We start from the raw sequence: 23,086 nt of genomic DNA, 5'->3' as shown, positions 1-23,086 counted from the left end.
GTTTGCTGAAACATACTTTTCTGTATCTTTTATGTATGCAGTGATGATAGTGCCTGTCTGCAGGTTTCTGGTGAAAGTAATTGGCCTTTCAGTCACATGAATCATCCATCCATCTCTTTTATTTAATGCCATTAAAGTTTTAACAATCTCAACTTTTTAGCTTTATAATTTTTACATGAAAGTTAAAAAAAAACTGATTTGAAGGATATTACAGATTTCAGTTGCTGCAAAGGCAAGCTGTTTCTTTCCACAAGCAAATAATTTTTGACCCTAAGACAATTGGGGGAAACATTCAGCCTTAAATTTCTGTGCTATCATGTGAGGTGAAGCCATCAGAGTTAATTTCCCTTTAACAACCACCTATAGCCTTTCTCTTAGAGCACGGCATCATAGGAGACATTTGCTACCAACATGTGAATATCCATTCAAATCAGTTTATGGAGCAAGAAACTCAACGGACCAGATTTTCGCAGTAGAGGCAGGAATCGGGAAGTGGGTTTGTTCCTGGGTTGCGAAGCTACAGGAAGCAGAAACTTTATGGTATGTTGGTAAACAGGAGCTGTAAATAGGATCAGGGATGGGTTTGCCCACCTATGTGTGGTTGGGATGGGCTGTGGTGGTAGAAATGGAGGCGAGTCCTTGGAAGTGCAGGCCACCTTCTGACTTGCTTCGGCAGCCATTGCTCTGGCTGCTGTTTGGACAGTAACTTTCACAGTTGAAAAAAATAGAAAGAACAGACCTTTCGCATTTTAGAGGGCAGATGGAGACTTGGAATGCAGGGTAGGGTAGGAATTTGAGAGTTCGTTAAAAGTTTTTTGACTTTTCCTGTGATCTCTGCTCCACTGTGCCTCTTCACATCCACTTATAAGCTGATCTTCTCCATTCAAAATGCAGGCAACCCTGTTCTTGACACCCGTGAGCTTTTTTTTATTCATTCATGGGATTTGGGCTTTGCTGGTGGGGCCAGCATTTATTGCCCAACCCTAATTGCCCTTGAAAAGGTGGTGGTGAGCTGCCTTCTTGAATCACTACAGTCCATGTAGTGTAGATACACCCACAGTGCTGTTAGGAAGGGATGTGGTGGCCTAGGCAACTGCAGGGAACCCATTTGGTGCTGGAAGGGTTAATGGAGAAGTTGAATTGTATGCCTAGGCCTAAGAGAAAAATATTCCAACCTTGAGAAACAATACCATCTTGTCTGACCACAGTTGTAGGATGAGCCCTGAGACATTCCATTTTGTTCTTTCTCAGACCGAATGTAATCAGGGTTGTGATAAGCAACTGCGTAACCAAACATCTGTTGTGAGGGAAATGGAAATTTACTGGAACATGGATTGGTCAGTTAACTTATGCAAATAAGCGGATAGGTTTGTGCAAAATTTACTGATTGGCTGTAAAAATGCCTTTAACAAGTCTGCGTGTATTCTGCTACGAGACTGTACAGTAGCTCTCATTGTACTGTCTCCCTTGTGCACAAGTAATAAATGGGGTTTCTATGTACGAAATGATGCCTCGGTGTGATTTATCTCCGACAGGGAGTTCCAGGATTTTGACCGAGCCACACTGAAGGAATGGCGATATGTTTCCAAGTCAGGATGGTGAGTGACTTGGAAGGGAACTTCCAAGTGGTGGTGTTCCCATTTATCTGCTGCCCTTGTCCTTCTAGATGGTAGTGGTCTTGGGTTTGGAAGGTGCTGTCATAGCAGCCTTGGTGAATTCCTGCAGTGCATCTTGTAGATGGTATACACTGCTGCTACTGTGCGTCAGTGGTGGAGGGAGTGAATGTTTGTGGATGTGGTGCCAATCAAGCGGGCTGCTTTGTCCTGGACGGTGTCAAGTTTCCTGAGTGTTGTGGGAGCTACACACATCCAGGTAAGTGGGTAGTATTCCATCACACTCCTGACTTGTGCTTTGTAAATGGTGGACAGGTTTTGGGGAGTCAGGAGGTGGGCTACTCATCGCATGATTCATAGCCTCTGACCAGCCCTTGTAGCCACAGTATTTATATGGCTAGTCCAGTTCAGTATCTGGTTAATGGTAACCCCCAGGATGTTGATAGTGGGGGATTCAGTGATGGTAATGCCATTGAACATCACGGGGAGATGGTCGGATTCTCTCTTGTTGGAGATGGTCATTGCCTGACATTTGTGTGGCGCGAGTGTTACTTGCCACTTGTCAGCCCAAGCCTGGAAATTGTCCAAGTCTTGCTGCATTTGGACATGGACTGCTTCAGTATCTGAGGAGTCGTGTATGGTACTGAACATTGTGCAACCATTAATGAACATCCCCACTTCTGGCCTTATGATGGAAGGAAGATCATTGATGAAGCAGCTGAAGACGGTCTGGCCCAGGACACTACCCTGAGGAACCCCTGCGGTTCCCTGTGATGTCCTGAATCTGAGGTGACTGACCTCCAACAACCAAATCCATCTTCCTTTGTGCTAGGTATGACTCCAACCAGCAGAGAGTTTTCCCCGATTCCCATTTACTTCAGTTCTGCTAGGGCTCCTTGATGCCACACTCTGACAAATGCAGCCTTGATGTCAAGGGCAGTGACTCTCACCTCACCTCAGGAGTTCAGCTCTTTTGTCCATGTTTTAAACAAGGCTGTAATGAGGTCAGGAGCTGACCTGGGCCAAACTGCGTGTCAGTGAGCAGATTATTGCTAAGCAAGTGCCGCTTGATAGCACTGTTGATGACCCCTTCCATTATTTTACTGATGATGGGGAGTAGACTGATGGGGCGGTAATTGGTTAGGTTGGATTTGTCCTGCTTTTTGTGTACAGGACATACCTAGGCAATTTTCCACATAGCTGGGTAGATGCCAGTGTTGCAGCTGTATTGGAACAGGGTTGGAATTGGCTAGGGGCACAGCATGTTCTGGAGCACAAGTCTTCACTACTATTGCCGGAATATTGTCAGGGCCCATAGCCTTTGCAGCATCCAGTGCCTTCAGCTGTTTCTTGATATCACGTGGAGTGAATCGAATTGGCTAAAGACTGGCATCTGTGATGCTGGGGACCTCTGGAGGAGGCTGAGATGGATAATCCACTCGGCTTTTCTGGCTGAAGATTGTAGCACATGCTTCAGCCTTATCTTTTGCACTGATGTACTGGGCTCTCTCATCATTGAGGATGGGGATATTGTCTGAATGCTTCTCAGCCTGTCAGTTCCACTGGAGAAGCACTTTCTGTTGTGCATTCACCTCTTTGACCCTGGCAAGATGCAGAAACCTTGGAAACTCATGTGTTGGCTGTTAAAGTCAGAGTGTAGTGTTAAATTCAAAGTTAATTACCTGCTTGAATATTTGAACTTTACAGGGGCTGGGATCATGTCATGTTTCTAAACCAGCGTAGTTTTTTGGGGATTTAACCCCATGCTTGTCTCCCCTTGGCATTTAAAATTCTGTCCAATGTGTTTAAACATTGGAATCTGCTTCAGCATGGTAATTGTACCAGAATTCAATGGGATCATTAGCCAGGAAGGCCGTGGGTTTGCTAGCTCCCTGTGTAACAAGATATACAGTCAGCCTCATCCTTCAAATAATAGTGGCATGGTGAACTGTCACAAAATTAAGGGAATCATACATTTACTTATTCCTTTGGGTGACAGCATTTGCTCATTATAGATTTAAAGTCTTTCCTAATCATATATGTCATGGGACTGTCATTACTGGTCCTGATGGCTACATATGAAGCAGCAGCTATGAGCAACAGTGCTGTGTGATAAAGTAACTGAAAAAGGATTCTGGTAATGCAATAATACAGCTGCAAACATCAGTAGCATGTAATACACTAACGGCAAAAAAACTACAACTAGAGATAAAAGAGACCCTCTTGATCAGGTTTGCTAGACAGAGAAAAAGAAAACCATTGAAGACAGCCTCTTGGTGGCACAAGAACTACAAGCTAGAAGTTATGAGAAGGAGAAGTCTGATCAGTCTGTATGCTCCACTTCCAACTTTGAAATGAAAGGTAAAGCCTGTCTAAACCTAACAATTACAGCCTAGTTTGTTAAGTCTTATACTTCTAAACTTAATGGGGAGAATTTTCTCCTCGTCGGGGGGGGGTCGTGCAGCCGATCACCGCCCATGATCAGCTGCGTGCCGCCATTTTATGTGGGTGGGCCAATTAAGGCCCACCCAGCGTGATGCACACCCGGAAGCGCTGAGCACTCCCTGTGCGGGCAGGGGGAGTAGGCTGAGTGATGTGCGCGAAAGAGCGCAGAAATCTCCTTGAGACACAGAGCTGCCTCAGGGAGATCAGTTTGAGTTTCAAAACTTTTAATAACAGAAATAAAAATTTAGGACATGTCCCCTCATATGAAAGTGTCACATGAGCTGGGACATGTCTGGCGCAGACTCGATGGGCCAAAGGGCCTCTTCTGCACTGTGATTCTGTGTGAAATTCTTTATTTCTCTCCATGGACGAGGTTTCATGAAAAATGCCAAAGGCCACCTGGGCTCTTCGCCTGCCTGTCAACCTTAAGGTTGGACGGGCAGCTATGTTAAGTAGTTTAATTAGTTTTTAAATGGCCTTAATAGGCCTTTGACAGTTCGGCGGGTGCACACCGGAGTTGGCTGCGTGCCCGCCGAGCTGAAAATCGGAATGACGTACGGTGACGTCGGAACACACGCCTGATGTCACCGTGCGTCGGCGAGTGGGACCCTCCCCCGCTCGCTGGGCCAAAGATTCTGGCCAATGAATCTTTCCAACTTGTTACAAATCAATGACCTCATTGTTGACTCTTTTGTCAAGTCCGAACCGAACATAAATCTTACAGTTTAGCAACAGTGGAGGAGTCAAGCGAGATGATGGTGAAATAAAGCTAGGTGTCATCAGTGTACATATGGGACAGAATTTTTCCAGTCGTGGGAAGGAGCATTAATTGGCATTAGGTGGGATTTCTGCCCTCCCTTCAGTGGAAGTCCCGTCTCAGAGAGCTGCCGGCCAATCTGATGGCAGTTCTGTAGTCTCAGCAATGCCACCGGGACTACAAGCAGTCCCACCAGTCAAAGTGCTGGCGCCCCAGGATGGAGGCAAGTGTGGAGTTTCATGGCAGGGAGGGGAAGGGAGTCCCAGGGGGAGTGGGGGTGGGGTGGGGGGGTCATGCTTTGAGGGCAAGGTGGGAGAGAGAGCACCCAGGGGCCCCAGACCTTGGAGAGGGGTGCCCAATTTCAAAAGGGGACCCATAATGGAGGCGCTCCCTCCAATCTCGCCCAAGGCCCAAGCAACATAACCTGCTGGGCTTCCCTCCTGTCCCTGAACACCCCCTGCCAGCTTCCACATTACATCCGGGGAGGGAAGTAGCCCTTAAGTGGCCATTAATTGGTCGCTTCAGGGCCTCAATTGGGGCGGGGGCAGGTGGGCTTCCCTTCGCCTTGCCCACATGCCATAATATTACGGACAATTTGGGGGTGGGCAGGAGGGTGGTAGAAAGGCCATCTGGAGAATTTTGCAGAATTCCCCTCTCCTGTCCCCACCCCATCTTCAAACTTGTCGGTGGGGTCCCCTAAGGTTCTGCCCATGAAAATCAATGTTGTGCTTTTGGATAATGTCATCAAGGGTCAGCATGTACGTGAGAAGTAGGAGGGGCCAAGGATAGATCCTTGGGGGATAGTAAAGGTAATGATGTGGCAGCAGGAAGAGAAGCCATTGCAATTGCTTCTCTGGCTATAATAAGAATGGAACCAGCCTCTCCACAAATTAGATGTTTGGTCGAGACTGGTGGATTCAGCAAGCTCCCAAAATACTAGGGTATGTTATCACTGAATTGTTACTTCACTGCTTTTGGGGAGAAATTTCTCCCTGTCGGGGGGAGGGTTGGGCGGGAGTGGGCGCGCAGTCAATCGGCACCTGTGATCGGCTGCGTGCTGTCATTTTACATGGGCGGGCCCTTATTGGTCTTTGACAGTCTGGTGGGCACACAGCCCACTTCGGTGTGCGCCTGCCGATCTGAAAATCAGAATGATGCGCGGTGACATCGGGATACACGTCTGACGTCACCGCGTGTCATTTTACGCACCGGCGAGCGGGCCCCACCCCTGCTCACCGAGCCGAAGATTCTGGCCTTTGTCTATTTACTCACCTCTTCCCAGGCCATCACTATATACTTCCCCATGACCTTCTGCTGTGTCCTCAAGATTATCTGAGCAGTTAGGAAATACTTTGTGCCATTTTTCTGAATTTGTTCTTTGTTTAGATAAGTGAAGGAATAAAGAAATCAAAGCAATAAAAGGAAAAAATAAGAAGTTATCAAATCTCATTAGGAGTAGTATTTTTAACTTCTAGCACTGGGCAAAAATTAGGTGATAGTGAACTGACTGCCCCTTTTATAATGTGCCTGAGTTTCTTTTATATTGAAATGAAAATTGGATGGACAATTCGCTATCACGCTTTTTATTTGCCACAGATAAAAGTTAAAAATCCACCTTAGATGTGCGATAGATAATGCAAGGGCTAGAATGTAATAATTTTTAACAACTGATAATAGGAACACTAGGTTAAGCTATATAAAATACATAAACCCATTGACATTTCCATATATTACTTACTTGTTTTTCAGTCATCAAATTGCCCCATTTACTAATTTGATTTGTTTAGTATCTGACACTAAAAGACATTTTTATGTCCAACTAAACGTCCCACAAAAATGAATAAATATTCACCCTCAGCTGAAAATAAAATTGCATTTAATCATCTGAACTTTTAATTGACAAGTCTCTTTACATTGGGAATGATTTAAGAGGTATAACTTTGTATTGTCTATCGGACCTACTTTCTAATGTGATAATGGCCAGAATTTTCCCGTTGGTGTTCGGCGGCGGGCCCCGCACGCCGATGCATAAAATGACGAGCGGTGACGTCGGGTGAGCGTCTTGATGTCTCGGCACACCAACGCGATATTTAGGTGGGTGGGCGTGTGAAGTTCTCGGATGCACGCCCGCCATTAATTATTTATGTACTTAAGGCCCTTGAAGCAGCAATTGATTGCAATTTTTCGGAGCTCATGTGATCTTCAGGACATCGCATGGGCGCAACGGGCAGGCGGATAGGAGACACTTGTATAAACCTCATCCACGGGCGGGATAAGAGGGGTGAGTGGGGTCGCAAATGTTATCTGTCAGGTATTTAATTGTGAAAGTTACTGATACTTGCTGGCGTGAGCAGGAATACTTCAAAACTCATTCCAGCTGCTTGGACAGGAGTAAAAGCCTTCAGGTCAGGACTCTACAGTAAATATCATTTCTGGGGCATTCAGCTTTCAGGAAGCCTTCCTTTAGCCTGGGAATGGGAGCTGTGCTCTCCACTGGAGGCACCTCCTCTGAGGAGGAAGGGAGGGCCAGAAGGGGTAGGAGGCCAGGAGTCCACGTTCAGCCTCCAGGGGAGCCAACTTTGGGAGGAGAGGCGCAGGCACAAGGGGTGCAGAGCCAGCAGGAAGTCCAAGACGGAAGATGCCGCAGAAGACACCACTAACCTGCTGTCAGGGTATAGAGGCGGCAAAGCAGCTACCTCAATATGTCTGAGGTGCAGTGCCGAAGGAGGCACCATCTCTCAAGGAAGAGTCACCACCATTTGTCAGGTGATAGGCCCTGAGATCTCCGCTAACTGTGCGGGTGGACACCCCATGCCAGTGGCGCTAAATGTCAGAGCTGCCCTCAACTTCTATGCCTCTGGCTCTTTCCAGAGGTTGGTGGGTGATCTTTGCGGAGTCTCCCAATCAGCTGTTCATACTTGTGTCAAGCAGGTGACAGATGCTCTATTCAGGTGTGCATTGACCTTCATTCACTACCGCTGGAACGAGGCCAGCCAGACAGAAGGAGCCAGAGGCTTCACGGCCATTGCTGGCTTCCCCCATGTCCAGGGTGCTATAGACTGCACACATGTGGCCATCAAGGCGCCAGCAGGTGGGCCCGGTGCCTTCATCAACAGGAAGGGATTCCACTCCATGAACGTGCAGATAGTGTGTGATCACAAGCTGCAGATTCTGCAAGTCTGTGCAAGGTACCCAGGCAGCTCCCACAACGCTTACATACTCAGATACTCCCAGGTGCCAAGGCTCTTTGGTGACAAGGGCTATCCCCTCAAAAGGTGGCTCATGACGCCTCTCTGCCATCCAAGAACAGAGGCTGAGCAGTGGTACAATAGGAGCCATGCCTCCACAAGGGCTGTGGTGAAGAGAATCGTCGGTCTCCTCAAGATGTGCTTCCGATGCCTGGACCACTCAGGGGGCGCACTCCAATACCCCCAGATCATGTGTCGCTGATAGTGGTTGCATGCTGCGCTCTCCACAATCTGGCGCTGGAAAGGGGTGACGCAGTGGACAAGGAAGGCGTAGACACAGTTGCTCCAGATGCACACGATGAGTCCAGTGGTGAGTCTGAGGATGAGCACGAACAAGAGAACATTGAGGGAGTAGACGCTGACCCGGGCATCCTCCAGGGAGGCAGGGATACCCAGGAGGCTTTAATCCAAAGAACCTTCAGCGTGCCCACCACAGATGGACCTTCAACACACACCAGGGCTGAAGGCTCGATACTCGATACCTGAGTGCTAAATCTGCCTGGATAGCAACATTAACTAAGGCCCTTGTCAATAAACCTCAATGTCAAACAACTCATTCATAATATCATGGGCTCCCATCCACTTGCAGAAGTAAGGAATCACTCTGAGGCATGGCAACATATCAAAATTTATTGAGAGAACAAATGTAACTTCATAAACCAAAAAAAAAGGTTTGCACATCACACCAAGTCTTCAATAAACTACTAAGGGGCAACATAAAAGCACCAGTGAGAAACCCGTGGTGTGCCTAGGGTGCCTTAAATTTATGCTTATGGGTGCTACGTCTAGGTACTGTCCCCTCGCTGGCACTGGCATCTGAGGCAGCTCAAAGTGCTGTCCTGTTGGCCTCGATAACCTTGGCAGAAGTCGTCTGGCCTGTGGAGCCTTTGATGGCCCCGTCTGGGAGGGACTGGCCAGTTCCACAGCTGGCATCTCCCCAGTTGCCGCAGCCTCATCGGATGCCCCGGTCACTGGCAGAAGGATGGAGGAGCTGCTGCCCTCATCTGGAGTGCCCTGAAAGCTGCCCGAGACGACAGGCAGCTGCTGCGCCGACATGAGGTCGCTTCAGACCTCCTTGCTCACCGTAGATGGACGGGCACCGAGCTGGGATACTTGGTGCCCAAACCATCTCCCACACGGGCAATGACCAGCTGAGGTCAATACTGCTGTGAGGGCTTGCAGGTCTGAGCACAACCCCAGGAGGCCTTGATTGTTCTCCTGGAGGAGCTTCTCCACGAGAGTCACCACTCTCTTCACGGAGGAAGCATGGCGCTCGGCTATGAGGCTCAATGCATCGGTGATGCTCCGCGTGGACTCCTCATGCACGGGCTCTGTGCCACACATAGCCTCATGTATCTCCGCCAGATCCTCCCACATACACTGCTGCACTTCCAGCATTTGCTGCCTCACGGATGACTCCAGAGGCACATTATCAGCCACTAACCAAGTATATGCCTGGTCCCCAGCAGTCCTCCGACTGTCTCTGTTTCTGCCAGCACAATAAGTGAGTGTGAAGTGCCCTCTCCGCCGTGCCCCGGGACACTAGCTGAAGATCTAATTCCCATCGAGGTGCTAGTAGCTGCGCTGGTGCCTGCCTGGCAGAGTTGGTGTGACGCTGGTGAGTGGATTTCCTCTGGGCCCTCAGATGTGAGAGGTGGCCCCTCTGTCTCCTCCTCTCGGCCCTGCTCTGGTAATGCTGAAAGGAAGGACAAGTGCATTTGATTAGTTACAGTGCAGACAATGCCACTTTGCATGCCTGTCCCTCGTGTCATTATGCGCTCATCCTTCCATAATCAATGGTCAACCCATGTTGCAAACTTCAATCACTGAGCATTCAGCAGTGCCATGTCTTTGGACACATATAGTGACCTGAGTGCCCGCCAAACATATCTCCCCGTGGCACCCCAGCCTCACCGCCACCAGTGGACCTGGGGGCACGGCGCCTCTCCAGATCCATAGCCTGCTGCTTAAAAGGTATCAGGGTCGCCAACTGGGCTTGGCCTTGGCCAGTCTGCATCCAGTCTGCGGAATTGTGCGCAGTCTTCTCCTGAAAAGGAGAGAGAAGCATTGATTAGTCCACCCTGTACCTGGATTCCCATCGCATCCCTGCCACCCCAACCAGAGTGGGACATTGCAGGACTCCAGTTCTTCGTTACCCCGCAGCTGCTGCACACTCACCCAAACAAGCCAGGGCTGACCCCACCCTTGCCCAAATGCTGCCTCTTTCACATGTGGCACCACAAGGTGTAACTTTGCTAAGCAAGGTGGCACAAGCACGTGGAGCCCAAAGACCAGCAGATGGATTGGTGCCCCACCACCTGGAAGCTCTGCTCCCAGCATGTTAGCACCCTGACTTTGACATGTTTCCCAGTTCCAGCACTATACCTAGGTGCAGATCCTTGAGTTTCACCCACATTCTATACTCTGGGTGTCAGTGTCACACATGCTGCGGGTGCAGAACCCACCCTAGCTCAACCCTCTCAGCGTGAACCAGGCATGGGCAATATCTTCTGGCACACCCAACGAGGGAAACATGCCGTGGAGTATTCAATGCCGTACTGTACTCAGAGTTGCGGAGGAAGAGGGGGTGTGTGGGAAAGGGTGACGGTTGCATTAAGTGACCTCAGCCAACATGGTACTCACCCTTCCCGAGCACAGGAGGTTGTTGAGTCTTTTATGGCACAGGGCCCTTGTGCGCTGCACCACATCATGGGAGCTCACACTCTCGGCCACCTCCTCCCACACACGTTTGGTCAGGTGGGGAGGCCTCCGCCTTCCATCCCTCGGAATCAGAACCTCCTGCTGCGTTGCCACCTCCTCCAGGAGGGCAGCTAGGCACTCATCTGAGAAACGAGGGGCACACTGCCCTGCTGGCCTACCCTCCAGACTTGTGTGATGCACAGTAACCCTCTGCTGTTATCTTCTCCCGGCCATTGTAAGCAGCCTTGCAAAGGCTGCCAGGCCTTCATTTAAACAGGCCTCTGGGTCACTTTGGACCCGGCAGTCTGTGCACGTCCGCCGCTGCTCGCCCACTCCCGCTATCCTTCGGAGTCGAGAAATACGCTGGGCAGGCCTTAATTGGCCTGCCTGCGTAAAATGGCAGCACGGACCCGATCGCGGGCAACAATTGGGTCCGCGCCTGCTCCCGCTCAACATGGGGAAAATTCTCCCCAATCAAAACATCATTCTTTTATTTTGTTGGTTCTTGGCAGTCGTGAAATGGTTTGTTTGGAGAAGACAAAGAGTAGATCCTTGTTTTCTGTCAGCCAACAGTATTACTGGAAAGTGGCTAGTTAATGTAGATGCTCTAAATCACAGTCAGGTTCCAATTCCAAGTCTGTCTGTTACTCAAATGCATTACATTTCTTCAACCAAAATTGCTTAGTAAAAGGCTAAGCAATTAGTTACAGCACCTCACTGTGGTGAGGTGCTCTATCTTGTAGAGAAATGCTGAAGTGTGCAGCTTCTGATAGCTGGTTATTAATGAAAGCCATAAACGGTGCATGATCTACAATGGCCAAAGGAAGATTAATAGAGCAGCTCATAAAAGGTAGAAAGTCAACAGTCTTATGTGGAAACTGTGCAGAAATTAAACTTTATATGCTTTATACATTATTCACATGCAGCAATTCACAAGTAAAATGACATAGAATATCAAATTCTATATACAATTTGTCAGTTATTTAAGAACTGCAATTAACAGTAGGAAAGCAGGACTATAGCCTAAGAATACTTACTCTTTGTATGTGGGTAATATATAAATGGTTTGGGTTGACTGGTTTCACCATCAGAGCGTCTCCGTAACTGGACAAACACTGAGACAGGTTTTGCAATGTGAATGTCAAAATATTTTGGCGTCTTGAAAACAATAGCAAACTGAAAAACATACAGAATTTTGTAATTTACAATACTCTCTTAGAACAATCTAAATATAAGCCCACATGACTGTGAATAGAATCACTATCAAGAGCAAATAGAGCACACTGAATTGAAAGGGCATTGAATCCAATTTGCCTATAAATTTGCTGTTTTGCCATTACAGGTATTAATAGGTTCAATATCTGTTATCAAGCCACTTGATTTTAAGTGAAATGATTTCTAAACCATAGCACATTCCTCAAAATTGAACAAATGTTGGTTCGCTACATCATTGAAAAATCTATAGCCATCAATATGCAACAAAATATATTGGTCTTGTATTGATTAAAAAGAGAATAAATAAATTTTAGGGATTGCTGGTTAACACAGGATATTAATATTAATGATACAAGTACATGAGAAAGGATAAAGATCATCTTGGGACAAGTATTGCTAAGAAAAGCATATATTTTAATGATTGTAGGGTTGAGGAATTACAATTACATGGATAAACTTGAGAAGTTGGGTTGTTTTCCTTAGAGCAAAAAAGGCTAAGAGGAGATTTAATAGAGGTGTTTAAAATCATGATAATTTACATAGAGTAAATAAAGAGAAATTGTTTCCAGTGGCTGAAGGGTTGATAACCAGAAGGCACAGATTTAAGGTGATTGGTCAAAGAACTTGACAGAACGTAAGCAAAAACTTTTACATATAATAAGTGTTTAGGATTTGGAATGTAATGCCTGATAGGGCGATGTATGTATATTCAATTGCAGCCTTCTAAAGGAAATTGGATAAATACTTGAAGGAGAAAAAAAAACAGGGATATGGGCAAAGAGCCAAGAGGTGGGACTAACTTGATTGTTCTTTGAAAGGGCCTGTGCAGACTTAACAGAAGCTGATTGGCTTCCTCTGTGTTGTATTATTCTATGATTCTATGATACTAAGGCCTGGATTTCACCACGATGGAGAGGCTCACTGTTGTGGTGAAAATCCTGGAAATGGACGAAAATTTTAAGTCTCTCCCCGAACTCGGCATTTCCCATCTTCGTGGGGGAGGGTCTGGAGCTGGGCCGGGGTTTGTGCATGTGCAATTCGCAGAGGCAGCTGACCATTTACATCATCTGCTGCCTCCACTGAAGTGAGACTTTTGAACCCTAGCTGTGTAAATCCCGGAGTGCGCAGAGTAGACCAGGTAAGAGGAGGTCTGAACTTGGTGGATTCTTTGGATAGTTTGGGTACCACTTTGGAGAGTAAGGTACCCTTTGGGAGAGGATAGGCACCCTTTGGGATTGTTAGAATTAAACATGATTATGCACTTTTTATGCACAAACTCATTTGAACTGTCCAGCTGTCCAGGAAGTGTCAAAGGACAGCAGGTGAGGTGACATGGAGGGGGTAAAGGCAAAGGGTGGTGGGTGAGGAGTATGGATTGGCATGATTTGGTACTAAGTTGGCATAGGGGGTATGGGGGCCATGTGGGAATGGGTGGGGTATGGGTTGGCATAGATGGGGCATAGAGATTGTTTGGAGGGGGTGAGGGTGAGGGCTGGAGGGATGTATTCTGTTTGTTACTTTATAAAAAGTTAACTACAGTGCTGAAGCACAGAGGCAGGCCTTGCGCTCAGCCTGCCTCTGCACCCGGCACCCTCCGCACTTGTTTTGGGGTAGCCTGCCCCACTCTTATTTCAACTCACCCTCCAAACTGAAAATCCGACCTGCAGGTGGACATTTTTAAAGGTTGGGTTCACCAAGTTGGGAAATCTCCCAACTCTACGAGCCCGACCTGAAGATGGAAATTTGTGCCCAAATTTACTGCATCCATAAGGGGCTGGATTTGCCCATTCTGATGCAGGACAAAACCATGTCAAGCAGGTTGAAAAAGAGGTGGGCTGGTCCAGCATGTGAAAGTCTCTCCCCCATTCCCATCACTGGCAATTTTGAGTGGTGCGGCAAAGGGGACAGTTTATGAGCCCACACACAGCACTTCTGACCTTGTGGGAATGGGCCTTTTAGATTCACTGCAATGTTCATGGAGTCCGGCCAGCTCTGAAGGTGGTGTGGTATACGTGAGCTCAGAGGTGTTGTGAACAATGGGAGAATCCTGATCTGGAGTCAGGGACCTTTTCACAGGTAGATGCAATAGGTGTTGACAACTTCACATGTCATAATGTAATGCTGTATGATAAATTCAATATGTTTTTAATGCAGTGATAGATGATAGGGCTTTGTTCTTAAAAGGTAAGTGACCACTAAATTGACCAGCATTGTGAAAGTCTGTGAATTAGATGCATTAGAATGCGTTATCCAATGGATAAAGTGCTCTTTATCTATTAAGGTGGGGAACTATTGGAAGCAATTCTGAGGGACTGAATTAATCTACACTTGGAGAGGCAGAGATTAATCAAGGACAGTCAGCATGGTTTTGTTAAGGGGAGGTCATGTCTGACCAAGTTGATTGAATTTTTCGAAGGGGTGACCAGGTGTGTAGATGAGGGCAATGCATTTGATGTAGTCTACTTGGACTTCAGCAAGGCTTTTGAAAAGGTCCCGCATGGGAGACTGATAACGAAGGTAAGAGCCCATGAGATCCAAGGCAATTTGGCAAATTGGATCCAGAATTGGCTGAGTGGCAGGAAGCAGAGGGTGATGGTCGAGGGATGTTTTTGTGACTGGATGCCTGTGTCCAGTGGAGTACCACAGGGATCAGTTGTTGGGTCCCTTGCTGTTTGTGGTACATATAAACGATTTAGACTTGAATGTAGGAGGGTTGATCAGTAAGTTCACGGATGACACGAAAATTGATGGGCTGGTAAATAATGAGGAGGATAGCCTTAGATTACAGGAGGATATAGACAGGCTGGTCAGATGGGCTGATCAATGGCAAATGGAATTTCATCCGGATAATTGTGAGGTGATGCACTTGGGTAGGATAAACAAGGCACGGGAATACATGATGAATGGTAGGACCCTGGGAAGTACCGAGGATCAGAGGGACCTTGGTGTGCATGTTCACCGGTCCCTTAAGGTAGCGGGACAGGTAGATAAGGTGGTTAAGAAGGCATATGGGATACTTGCCTTTATTAACCAAGGCATAGAATATAAGAGCAGGGAGGTTACGCTGAAACTGTATAAAATGCTGGTTAGGCCACAGCTAGAGTATTGCGCGCAGTTCTGGGGTCCGCATTATAGGAAGGATGTGATTACACTAGAGAGAGTACAGAGGAGGTTTACCAGGATGTTGCCTGGGCTGGAGAGTTTTAGTTATGAGGAGAGATTGGATAGACTGGGGTTATTTTCCCTGGAGCAGTGGAGACTGAGGGGGGGACATGATTGAGGTGTATAAAATTATGAGGGGCATAGATAGGGTAGACAGGAAGGAACTTTTCCCCTTGGTGGAGGGATCAATAACCAGGGGGCATAGATTTAAGGTAAGGGGCAGGACGTTTAGAGGGGATGTGAGGAAGAATTTTTTCACCCAGAGGGTGGTGGGAATCTGGAACTCACTGCCTGAAAGGGTGGTAGAGGCAGAAACCCTCATAACATTTAAGAAGTATTTGGATGTGCACTTGCGATGCCATGGCATACAAGGCTATGGGCCTAGTGCTGGAAAATGGGATTAGAATAGTTAGGTACTTGTTTGACTGGTGCAGACTCGATGGGCCGAAGGGCCTTTTTCTGTGCTGTAGACCTCTATGACTCTAAAATCTGCTGGATTTGCTTAATGTTTTACTTAATCTTAATTCTTAAAAAAAAACTGGTTTGTAGTTTATTGCCTGCAATATACATTCTCTCAGGCTATTACTTGTCAACCAGAGAGAATAGGTGAATGCGAGTTATCTTTTATTAACCTCCGGTGAGATTATCTGCAACATAAGGTATTAATTGTTTATCTCAGGCATGGTACCACTGAGACTACCTCACATATAAATTCACATTTCAATTCCTTGGAAACGTGGACTTGCCTGTGGAACTGATTCTTTGTATTGGACATGAAAAAAATGACTAGGGAGCTCTCGTGATTAATAGCTTAACACCGAATTTAAAATCCACATCATCCTCCTGCTAAATTGAAACCATTTCATTTCATCTTCATATTAATTTGAACTAGTGTCAAGTTTTTGCCAGCTGTGAAACATTTTGAGGTGTCTACCTGTCTGTGAACATCTGCAGCTCCGAATTTTCCAAATGCCTCCCAAATGTGACCACTTTCATCTTCTTGGTAGAAACGCACCTGAATATCATCTGAAGAAGAAAATATAATAATCCAAACTTTGATAATGATAAGTTCCTTTATTGCATACTAATAAAAAGATATTGGCCCAGATCTTCTAAGCAGGGGCAATGATGGTCAGATTGCCCATGCATTTGTAAATTCCCCCGACTCAACGCTCCTTTGCCTTTCTTCTGGGACCTTCCAATCCTGGCTTTCACAGAAATGGGGAACTCCATCAGAGCATAGTAGAGTTGGGGAAGACAGAACATGTCCCCTTTTTACGGCACAAGCTGCTGTATGGTGAGTTTAAAGGTCTAGCCCTAATGTTAATGAATGGGTTAGTAGGTGAATAGGTGAGTGGATAAGTGGGTGAATGGATAGGTGGGTGAGGTGGGTAAGTGAGGAGAAAAGGTAGGTGGGTGAGATGGGTAAGTGAGGAGGAGAGGTAGGTGGTTGAGGTGAGTAAGTGAGTTAGGTAGGTAAGTGGTTAGGGAGTAGTTGGGCAGGGGGATGTGGATTTGGCGAGGTGGGCAAGTGGGTAGGGGTTCGGGGTAGGTGAGTGATTTGGTAGTTAGGTCAGGGTGTTAGTCGGATGGATGAGAGGGTAGTTGGTGGTAGTCGGGGGGGGAGCTAGTCAGATCATGGGGGTAGTTGGGTCAGGTTGGGAGGGTAGTACACTGGTTGGGAGCGGTAGGCAGGTCAGGGGTAGTCGGGTAGTTGGGAATGGTAGTCAGGTTGAGTTGTGGGAAGTCAGGGGGATTGGGGAGGTAGTTGGGGGATGGTTAAGGGTGGGTAGTTGTTTGGGAGGGATAGTCAAGTCAGGGGATAGTCGGGTCGGGGGTGTGGTCGGGTGGACAAGAAGAGTAATCGGGTCAGGGGGTAGTCAGGTGGTTGGGAGGGGTATAGTCGACTGGTTGGGAGGGACAATCAGGTCAGCAGGTTGTCAGATTGAGGTGTAGTCAGGTGGTTTGGGGGTAGCCGGGTATGATCGGGGGATTGTTGGGTGGTCAGGTTGTCAAGGGGTAGTCGGAGGGTCAGGGGGGATAGGAGGTGGGGTCAGTTGTGTAGTTATCCAAATGTTAGACTAGGTTTTAACCTGTCTGGCATTTTCTGGGTAACTGTCCAGCTAAGTACCGTGGAACTATGCAAAGTCTCCAATTCTCACTCACAAGACATCCTGGGGAACAGGGGAATTGCCCATCAGAAGTTGAACCTTTTTGGGCAATTCTCACATAGGTCTGTGTGTCAGGATTTCCACAGGGTCCCAAAACTCATCTTCAGTTGACAATTCAGAGACCAGGAGATTTGGTCTAATGATTTGTTTCAACTTACATGCTGAAGATTAAAAATTAAGAAATAACCTATCAAATAATAACATTTCCATCTAATATCATCAGAATGAGCAATCGATAATCAGTTTTAAAGATATATGAAAGAAAATTAAAGACAATTTGAAAGGTTAATTAAATTATGAGATGGTTTACCTTTTTGAACTTTATCACACAGCAGAAAGACTTCATCGCCACCCATCACACTCCCAGCTGTTTTGGCCATTCTTACTATTCGCAGACTTGATGCATTGGGTGCTTCTATAAAAGGAAATGCAACATTTAATACTCATTCTATGCAAAATGCCACTAACATGTTTTGGAGTGGAACACAGGTTTGCCAGGATTCTAAGATAAAAGCAAAAAACTGCGGATGCTGGAAATCCAAAACAAAAACAAAAATACCTGGAAAAACTCAGCAGGTCTGTCAGCATCTGCGGAGAGGAACACAGTTAACGTTTCGAGTCCATATGACTCTTCAACAGAACTAAGGGAAAATAGAAAAGAGGTGAAATATAAGCTGGTTTAAGTGGGGGTGGGACAGGTAGAGCTGGATAGAGGGCCAGTGATAGGTGGAGATAACCAAAAGATGTCATAGACATCTTGTCTTTTTTTGTTCTTTTGTCTATGACATCTTTTGGTTATCTCCACCTATCACTGGCCCTCTATCCAGCTCTACCTGTCCCACCCCCCCTTAAACCAGCTTATATTTCACCTCTTTTCTATATTTCCTTAGTTCTGTTGAAGAGTCATACGGACTCGAAACGTTAACTGTATTCCTCTCCGCAGATGCTGTCAGACCTGCTGAGTTTTTCCAGGTATTTTTGTTTTTGCCAGGATTCTATTCTGTGTAAAGTCTGGACAAATATTGTTTGGGAGCAGTATCAACAGAAAGCTTTATGGATGTGTCTGGGGCATTTCAAGGAGTTTCACCCATTACACTCTTCCTAAACTCACAGAACTGCCAGCTGACATCTGTTGCAAGCCTAATAATGGCCCTTAGTTGCTTCTCAGCAAAAGAGGAAAAGAAAAATCCCAGTGCAGGTGAATTATATTTAGAAGATAAACATTGGCATTTTATGGAGCCGGAAACGTAGAAAATGTTCCTAATATCTTTGGCCCTTTATGGGCTTCAGCCTCCACTATCAGAGCATCATTGTGTGCTCCAATTTTTCCACTGACAGTTGGGAAGGTGGGTTTGTTGCTGGTAGTCTTGTTGTAGTACTTTTCCAGAGCCAAACTAGGAACTCCGGAATTACATGCCCTATATGTAAACTCACACATCATGGCAGAACTTTTTTTGCATTACTGAAGATACTAACAAAATTGAGCAATAAATAATTACTTTATTCAAAATCTAGATTTAATTTCCACAGTTCCATAATAGCCATACATCTTCTAAAGTGCTTATTGTTATATGTTATGAGTTTGGTCTGAAAAGTCTGTCTTAATATTGTTTGAAGTATTAAGGTACATTTTAATGACTACACAGACAAAAATAATAATTTATGATATGAAAGCATAACTTCTTCATTTTATTTAAATAAATAAATATAAATATATATAGTCCATTGTAAAAGTACTCACTGCTGTCATAGATGGGATCTGATATAACTGAGCTAAGTCTACGTGTAAATTTGCCATCACTTCCTGGTAGGTATGGAGTAAACATCAGACGAACGACACTGAGGTCCATGTACTTAGTCTGCTTCTGGGCTTCCTGATGGATTCTTTCCCTGTCTTCTTCTGACATCAAAACAGATTAACATAGCATTATTCCTATACTTGGTAAGTAACACCAAGGGCTGTCACTATTATATATGTCGCGATAATTTGCTGTAGCAGGATAACAAATAGCACCTGACATTAGTTAGATTTGTCCTTGCCCATTTAGTTGTGGCAATATTTAGTGTTCCAAGTTTCTGGAAGTGTGAGCTAATAATTTTGCTGCAAGGGAAACAGGGCAAGCAGTAGCGTATCTCCTTAGCCAATCAACTTGAAGGATTATGAAATTCACAGTGCAAGAAATGAGAAGGAAATGTAAATTTGAGTGAGTAAATTCTGCCAAATCAAATATTGAAAGGGCAAAGTCTTACCTATGGTGGGCAAGCTGGGTGAGAGTGGGCAGGGGTGGGCACAGAGCCTATCGCGGCCTGCGATCGGCTGTGCACCGCTATTTTACGCGGGTGGGCCAATTAAGGCCCACCCAGTGTAACGTGCGGCTGGTAGCGCTCAGCACTACCTGCGCGGGAAGGGGGAGGAGGGAGAGTTGGGGCCAGCGCCAATTTCCCTGAGGCATGGAGCTGCCTCAGGGAGATTAAGTAGACAATAAAAGTTGTTGAAAAATAAAGTAAAAAATTAAACATGTCCCCTCATGTGACAGTGTCGCATGAGCTGGGTCATGTTTGTGAAGTTGACAAAATTTATTTATTTATTTTATAAAACTTTCATGAAACCTCATCCTGCCCGTGGATGAGGTTTCCTGGAAAACACGAAGGCTGCTCTTCGCCTGCCTGCCAACCTTAAGGTTACTACCAACCTTACTAGTTAATTTTTAGTGCCAGAGATGTTGGTTGTCAGGAAATAACATTTACTACATCACTAAACGGGTACTAAAATGGACAAAATTAACTTTCTGTGGCAAGTTTAATTTGTACTATGCAAATACAATAAGTTCATGCCAATTAACACATTTCTATGGTGAGACAGAGAGCGCCATACTGTTTTTAGGAAGCTAACACCAGAATAGCACATCTCAAACAGCAACTTTTGGATTCATGCATTTAACCAACTTGAAGTTGCTGTAATATTTGTGCATAAATAACAGTGAATGCCATTATCTTCACTGTTATTTTGATCGTAGCTTTTGGCCCAACATGTCTGCATGCTGGCTATAGGTTGTACCACACAGCAAAGTTTAGTAATAATTTGATTTTAAAAGAAAATAGTGTTTTAACCTGCTGGCAGGAGTAATAAAATTATTATCTACTGCCACCATTGATGAAAACTATCTTTCAGTGCCCTTGTTTATTTTTGCTGGTGATAGAGAACTAGTCAATTCAAAAGGTGGTAGAACAACAAATCTACATTTGCCAGATGGTTAAGATTTGTTAGAGGTTAGTCTTATCCCTGCTACAATTGCCTCTTGACTGTTATTTAGTAGTGAAGTACTGTTATCAGATTTATGAAACTTCAATCAGATTTACAGAACCCAACTCAATGCCCAAGTATTTGTGTGCAGGCACTTCCCACTCAGCCAATTACCAAGTTATGGCGAAAATTGTGGGAAGTTTTGCGGCATCTCACATCTACTATATCTGATCATGACTACCAAAATTTACATCAGAAGGTGTTCCATCCAGGCAGTCAAATCTGAATTTCAAAACTCATCTTTTAGTGATTTCCTTCATTACTTACAGAGTGCCTGTAACTGCTGACAAAAGAACCCATTGTCTTCTGCAAAGTACAACAGGTGTGCATTTAGATTTTGAAATGAGGAGCTCAAATCTTTACCACTGGTGCTGAAACCAGCTACCACCAATTAACATGAATTTAAGTTTACAGAATATCGTACATTGAGACATTTAAGCACTGAATGAACAATACAGCCAAATAATATTAACTCACTCTGCAGCTGTTTGCGTTGCAATTCCATTTCATTTTCTCTATTTCCATCAGAAAGTGGAACATTCCCATTTTGGGCATCTGAAGTCCATGACTTGATCAGCTGTTCTTCTATAATTGCTACAACATCCTTCTTAGGGACATGAAGGATTCCAAGGTTGGGAAAGCTAATCAGAAAAGATATTTGTTAGTCATCTTCATGGAGGCATTAAAAATGAAACCAGTTCACCATAATACCCCAGTATATCCTACTTTAAGTCAGTAAAAGGATTTTTATGACAATTTTATGTAAGATGTGCTATTAATTCCTGAGTGGTGTGATGAATTAGTGTACTTCTCTACCATATCTAGAATATTAATTCAAATAACGTCCAGATTGTCTAGATCAAAATTTCATTACTCTACAGTCTGTAAAGGGTCTTGTTTGTCCCTGAATTTTTTGCAACAGTTAACATAAGTGAGATTAATAGCATTAGCAGAAATAACTGAGGTGTTGGTTTGACATTTAAAACTTAAGGAGTCAACTTTGAACTTGCTTCTTCTGGAGAAGAACCTTGAAAGTTTAAGCCTGGAAAATGGACTTATAAACAAAGATATACCTGGGGCAGCATTTTTCCCCCGTCGGGGGTGGGGGGGGTGGTTGTGTGGGAGTGGGGGCATGCAGGTGGGTTCCTGATCGGTGCCCCCGGTCGGAGGTGTGCCGCCATTTTACGTGAATGGGCCAATTAAGGCCCGCCCAGCGTGACGTCCGGTTGGAAGCGGGGAGGGGGTGGGGGGGGGGGGGAATTCCCTGAGCTGTGAATGCATTCTTATGCGAGAGAGTGCACAGATCTCCCTGAGGCAAAGTGCTGCCTCAGCGAGATCGGTTGAAGTTATAAAATTTTTTAAAAAGGTATGAAAACATTTTCCTGACATATCTCCTCATGTGACACTGTCACATGAGCTGGGACATGTCCATTACTTTTATTTAAAAATATTCCGAAAATTTTAAATCCCTCATGAAACCTCATCCCGCCCTTGGATGAGGTTTCATGCTTTTTCGGAAGGCTGCCTGGGCTCTTTGCCTGCCCGCAAACCTTAAGGTTGGACAGGCAGGTCCATTAATCATTTCAATTACTTTTTTAATGGCCTTAATAGGCCATTGACAGGTCGGCAGGCGAGCAGCCGAGTCGGCTGCGCACACGGCGAACCGAAAATCTAAATGATGTGCGGTGATGTTGGGACGCCTGCCCAGCGTCACCGTGTGTCATTTTACGCGTCGGCGAGCAGGCTACGTCTCTGCTCACCGAAGTGAGAACTCTGCCCTTTAGCTGAGTGAAAAGAAAATGGAGCAAAATGATGCGAGATGACGTTGAACGTACGTCCCGACGTCATCGTGCGTCATTTAGATCTTTCGTTTGGCGGGTGCACGCCGGAGGCGGCTGTGTGCCCACCGAACTGTCAACGGCCTATTAAGGCCATTAAAAAAGCAGTCAAGCTTATTAACGATGCTGCACATCCAACCTTAAAGTTAGTGGGCAGCCAAAGAGCCCAAGCGGCCTTTGCATTTTTCTGGGAACCTCACCCATGGGTGGGATGAGGTTTCCTGAAGGTTTTAATAAATAAATAAAATTTTCTCCCGTAATATAAAAACATGTCCCATCTCATGTGACACAGTCAAATGAGAGGACATGTTGAGATAACTGTTTAAATGCTTTATTTAATTATTTTAATATCAACTTAATCTCCCTGAGGCAGCTCCATGCATCATGGAGATTCATGCGCAAAAGAGCACAGGCCCCAACTCTCCTTCCTCCCCCCCACCCGCACAGGTAGCGCTGAGCGCTACTGGCCGTGCGTCACGCTGGGCGGGCCCTAATTGTAAAATGGCGGCGCGCGGCCGATCGTGGGCAGCGATCGGCTCTGCGCTTGCCTGCGCCCATTCCCACCCAGCCCACCCGATATAGGTAAGTTTCTGGCCCATGAAATTAACTGGGACCTTCTTTTCAAACTTAAAC

At 45.8% G+C, this 23,086-nt stretch overlaps 1 protein-coding gene across 1 annotated transcript in view; it reads right to left on the bottom strand.

Annotated features, from left to right (window-relative positions):
- The window catches only part of LOC144685340 (uncharacterized), a 156,351-nt gene that overhangs the window by 34,622 nt on the left and 98,643 nt on the right, over positions 1-23,086 (bottom strand). The window contains exons 6-10 of the mRNA XM_078549748.1: positions 21,093-21,256; positions 19,053-19,211; positions 17,622-17,726; positions 16,075-16,166; positions 11,801-11,939 (exon numbers count right to left, since the gene is read on the bottom strand). Of these exons, the coding sequence (XP_078405874.1) occupies positions 11,801-11,939; positions 16,075-16,166; positions 17,622-17,726; positions 19,053-19,211; positions 21,093-21,256 (659 nt within the window). The remainder of the gene's footprint in view (positions 1-11,800; positions 11,940-16,074; positions 16,167-17,621; positions 17,727-19,052; positions 19,212-21,092; positions 21,257-23,086) is intronic.

Source organism: Cetorhinus maximus, chromosome 10, assembly GCF_964194155.1.
Source record: "Cetorhinus maximus chromosome 10, sCetMax3.hap1.1, whole genome shotgun sequence".
NCBI classification, from domain to species: domain Eukaryota; kingdom Metazoa; phylum Chordata; class Chondrichthyes; order Lamniformes; family Cetorhinidae; genus Cetorhinus; species Cetorhinus maximus.
Note: the sequence above shows the minus strand (reverse complement) of the source record. Positions and strands in the feature narration are given on the sequence as shown.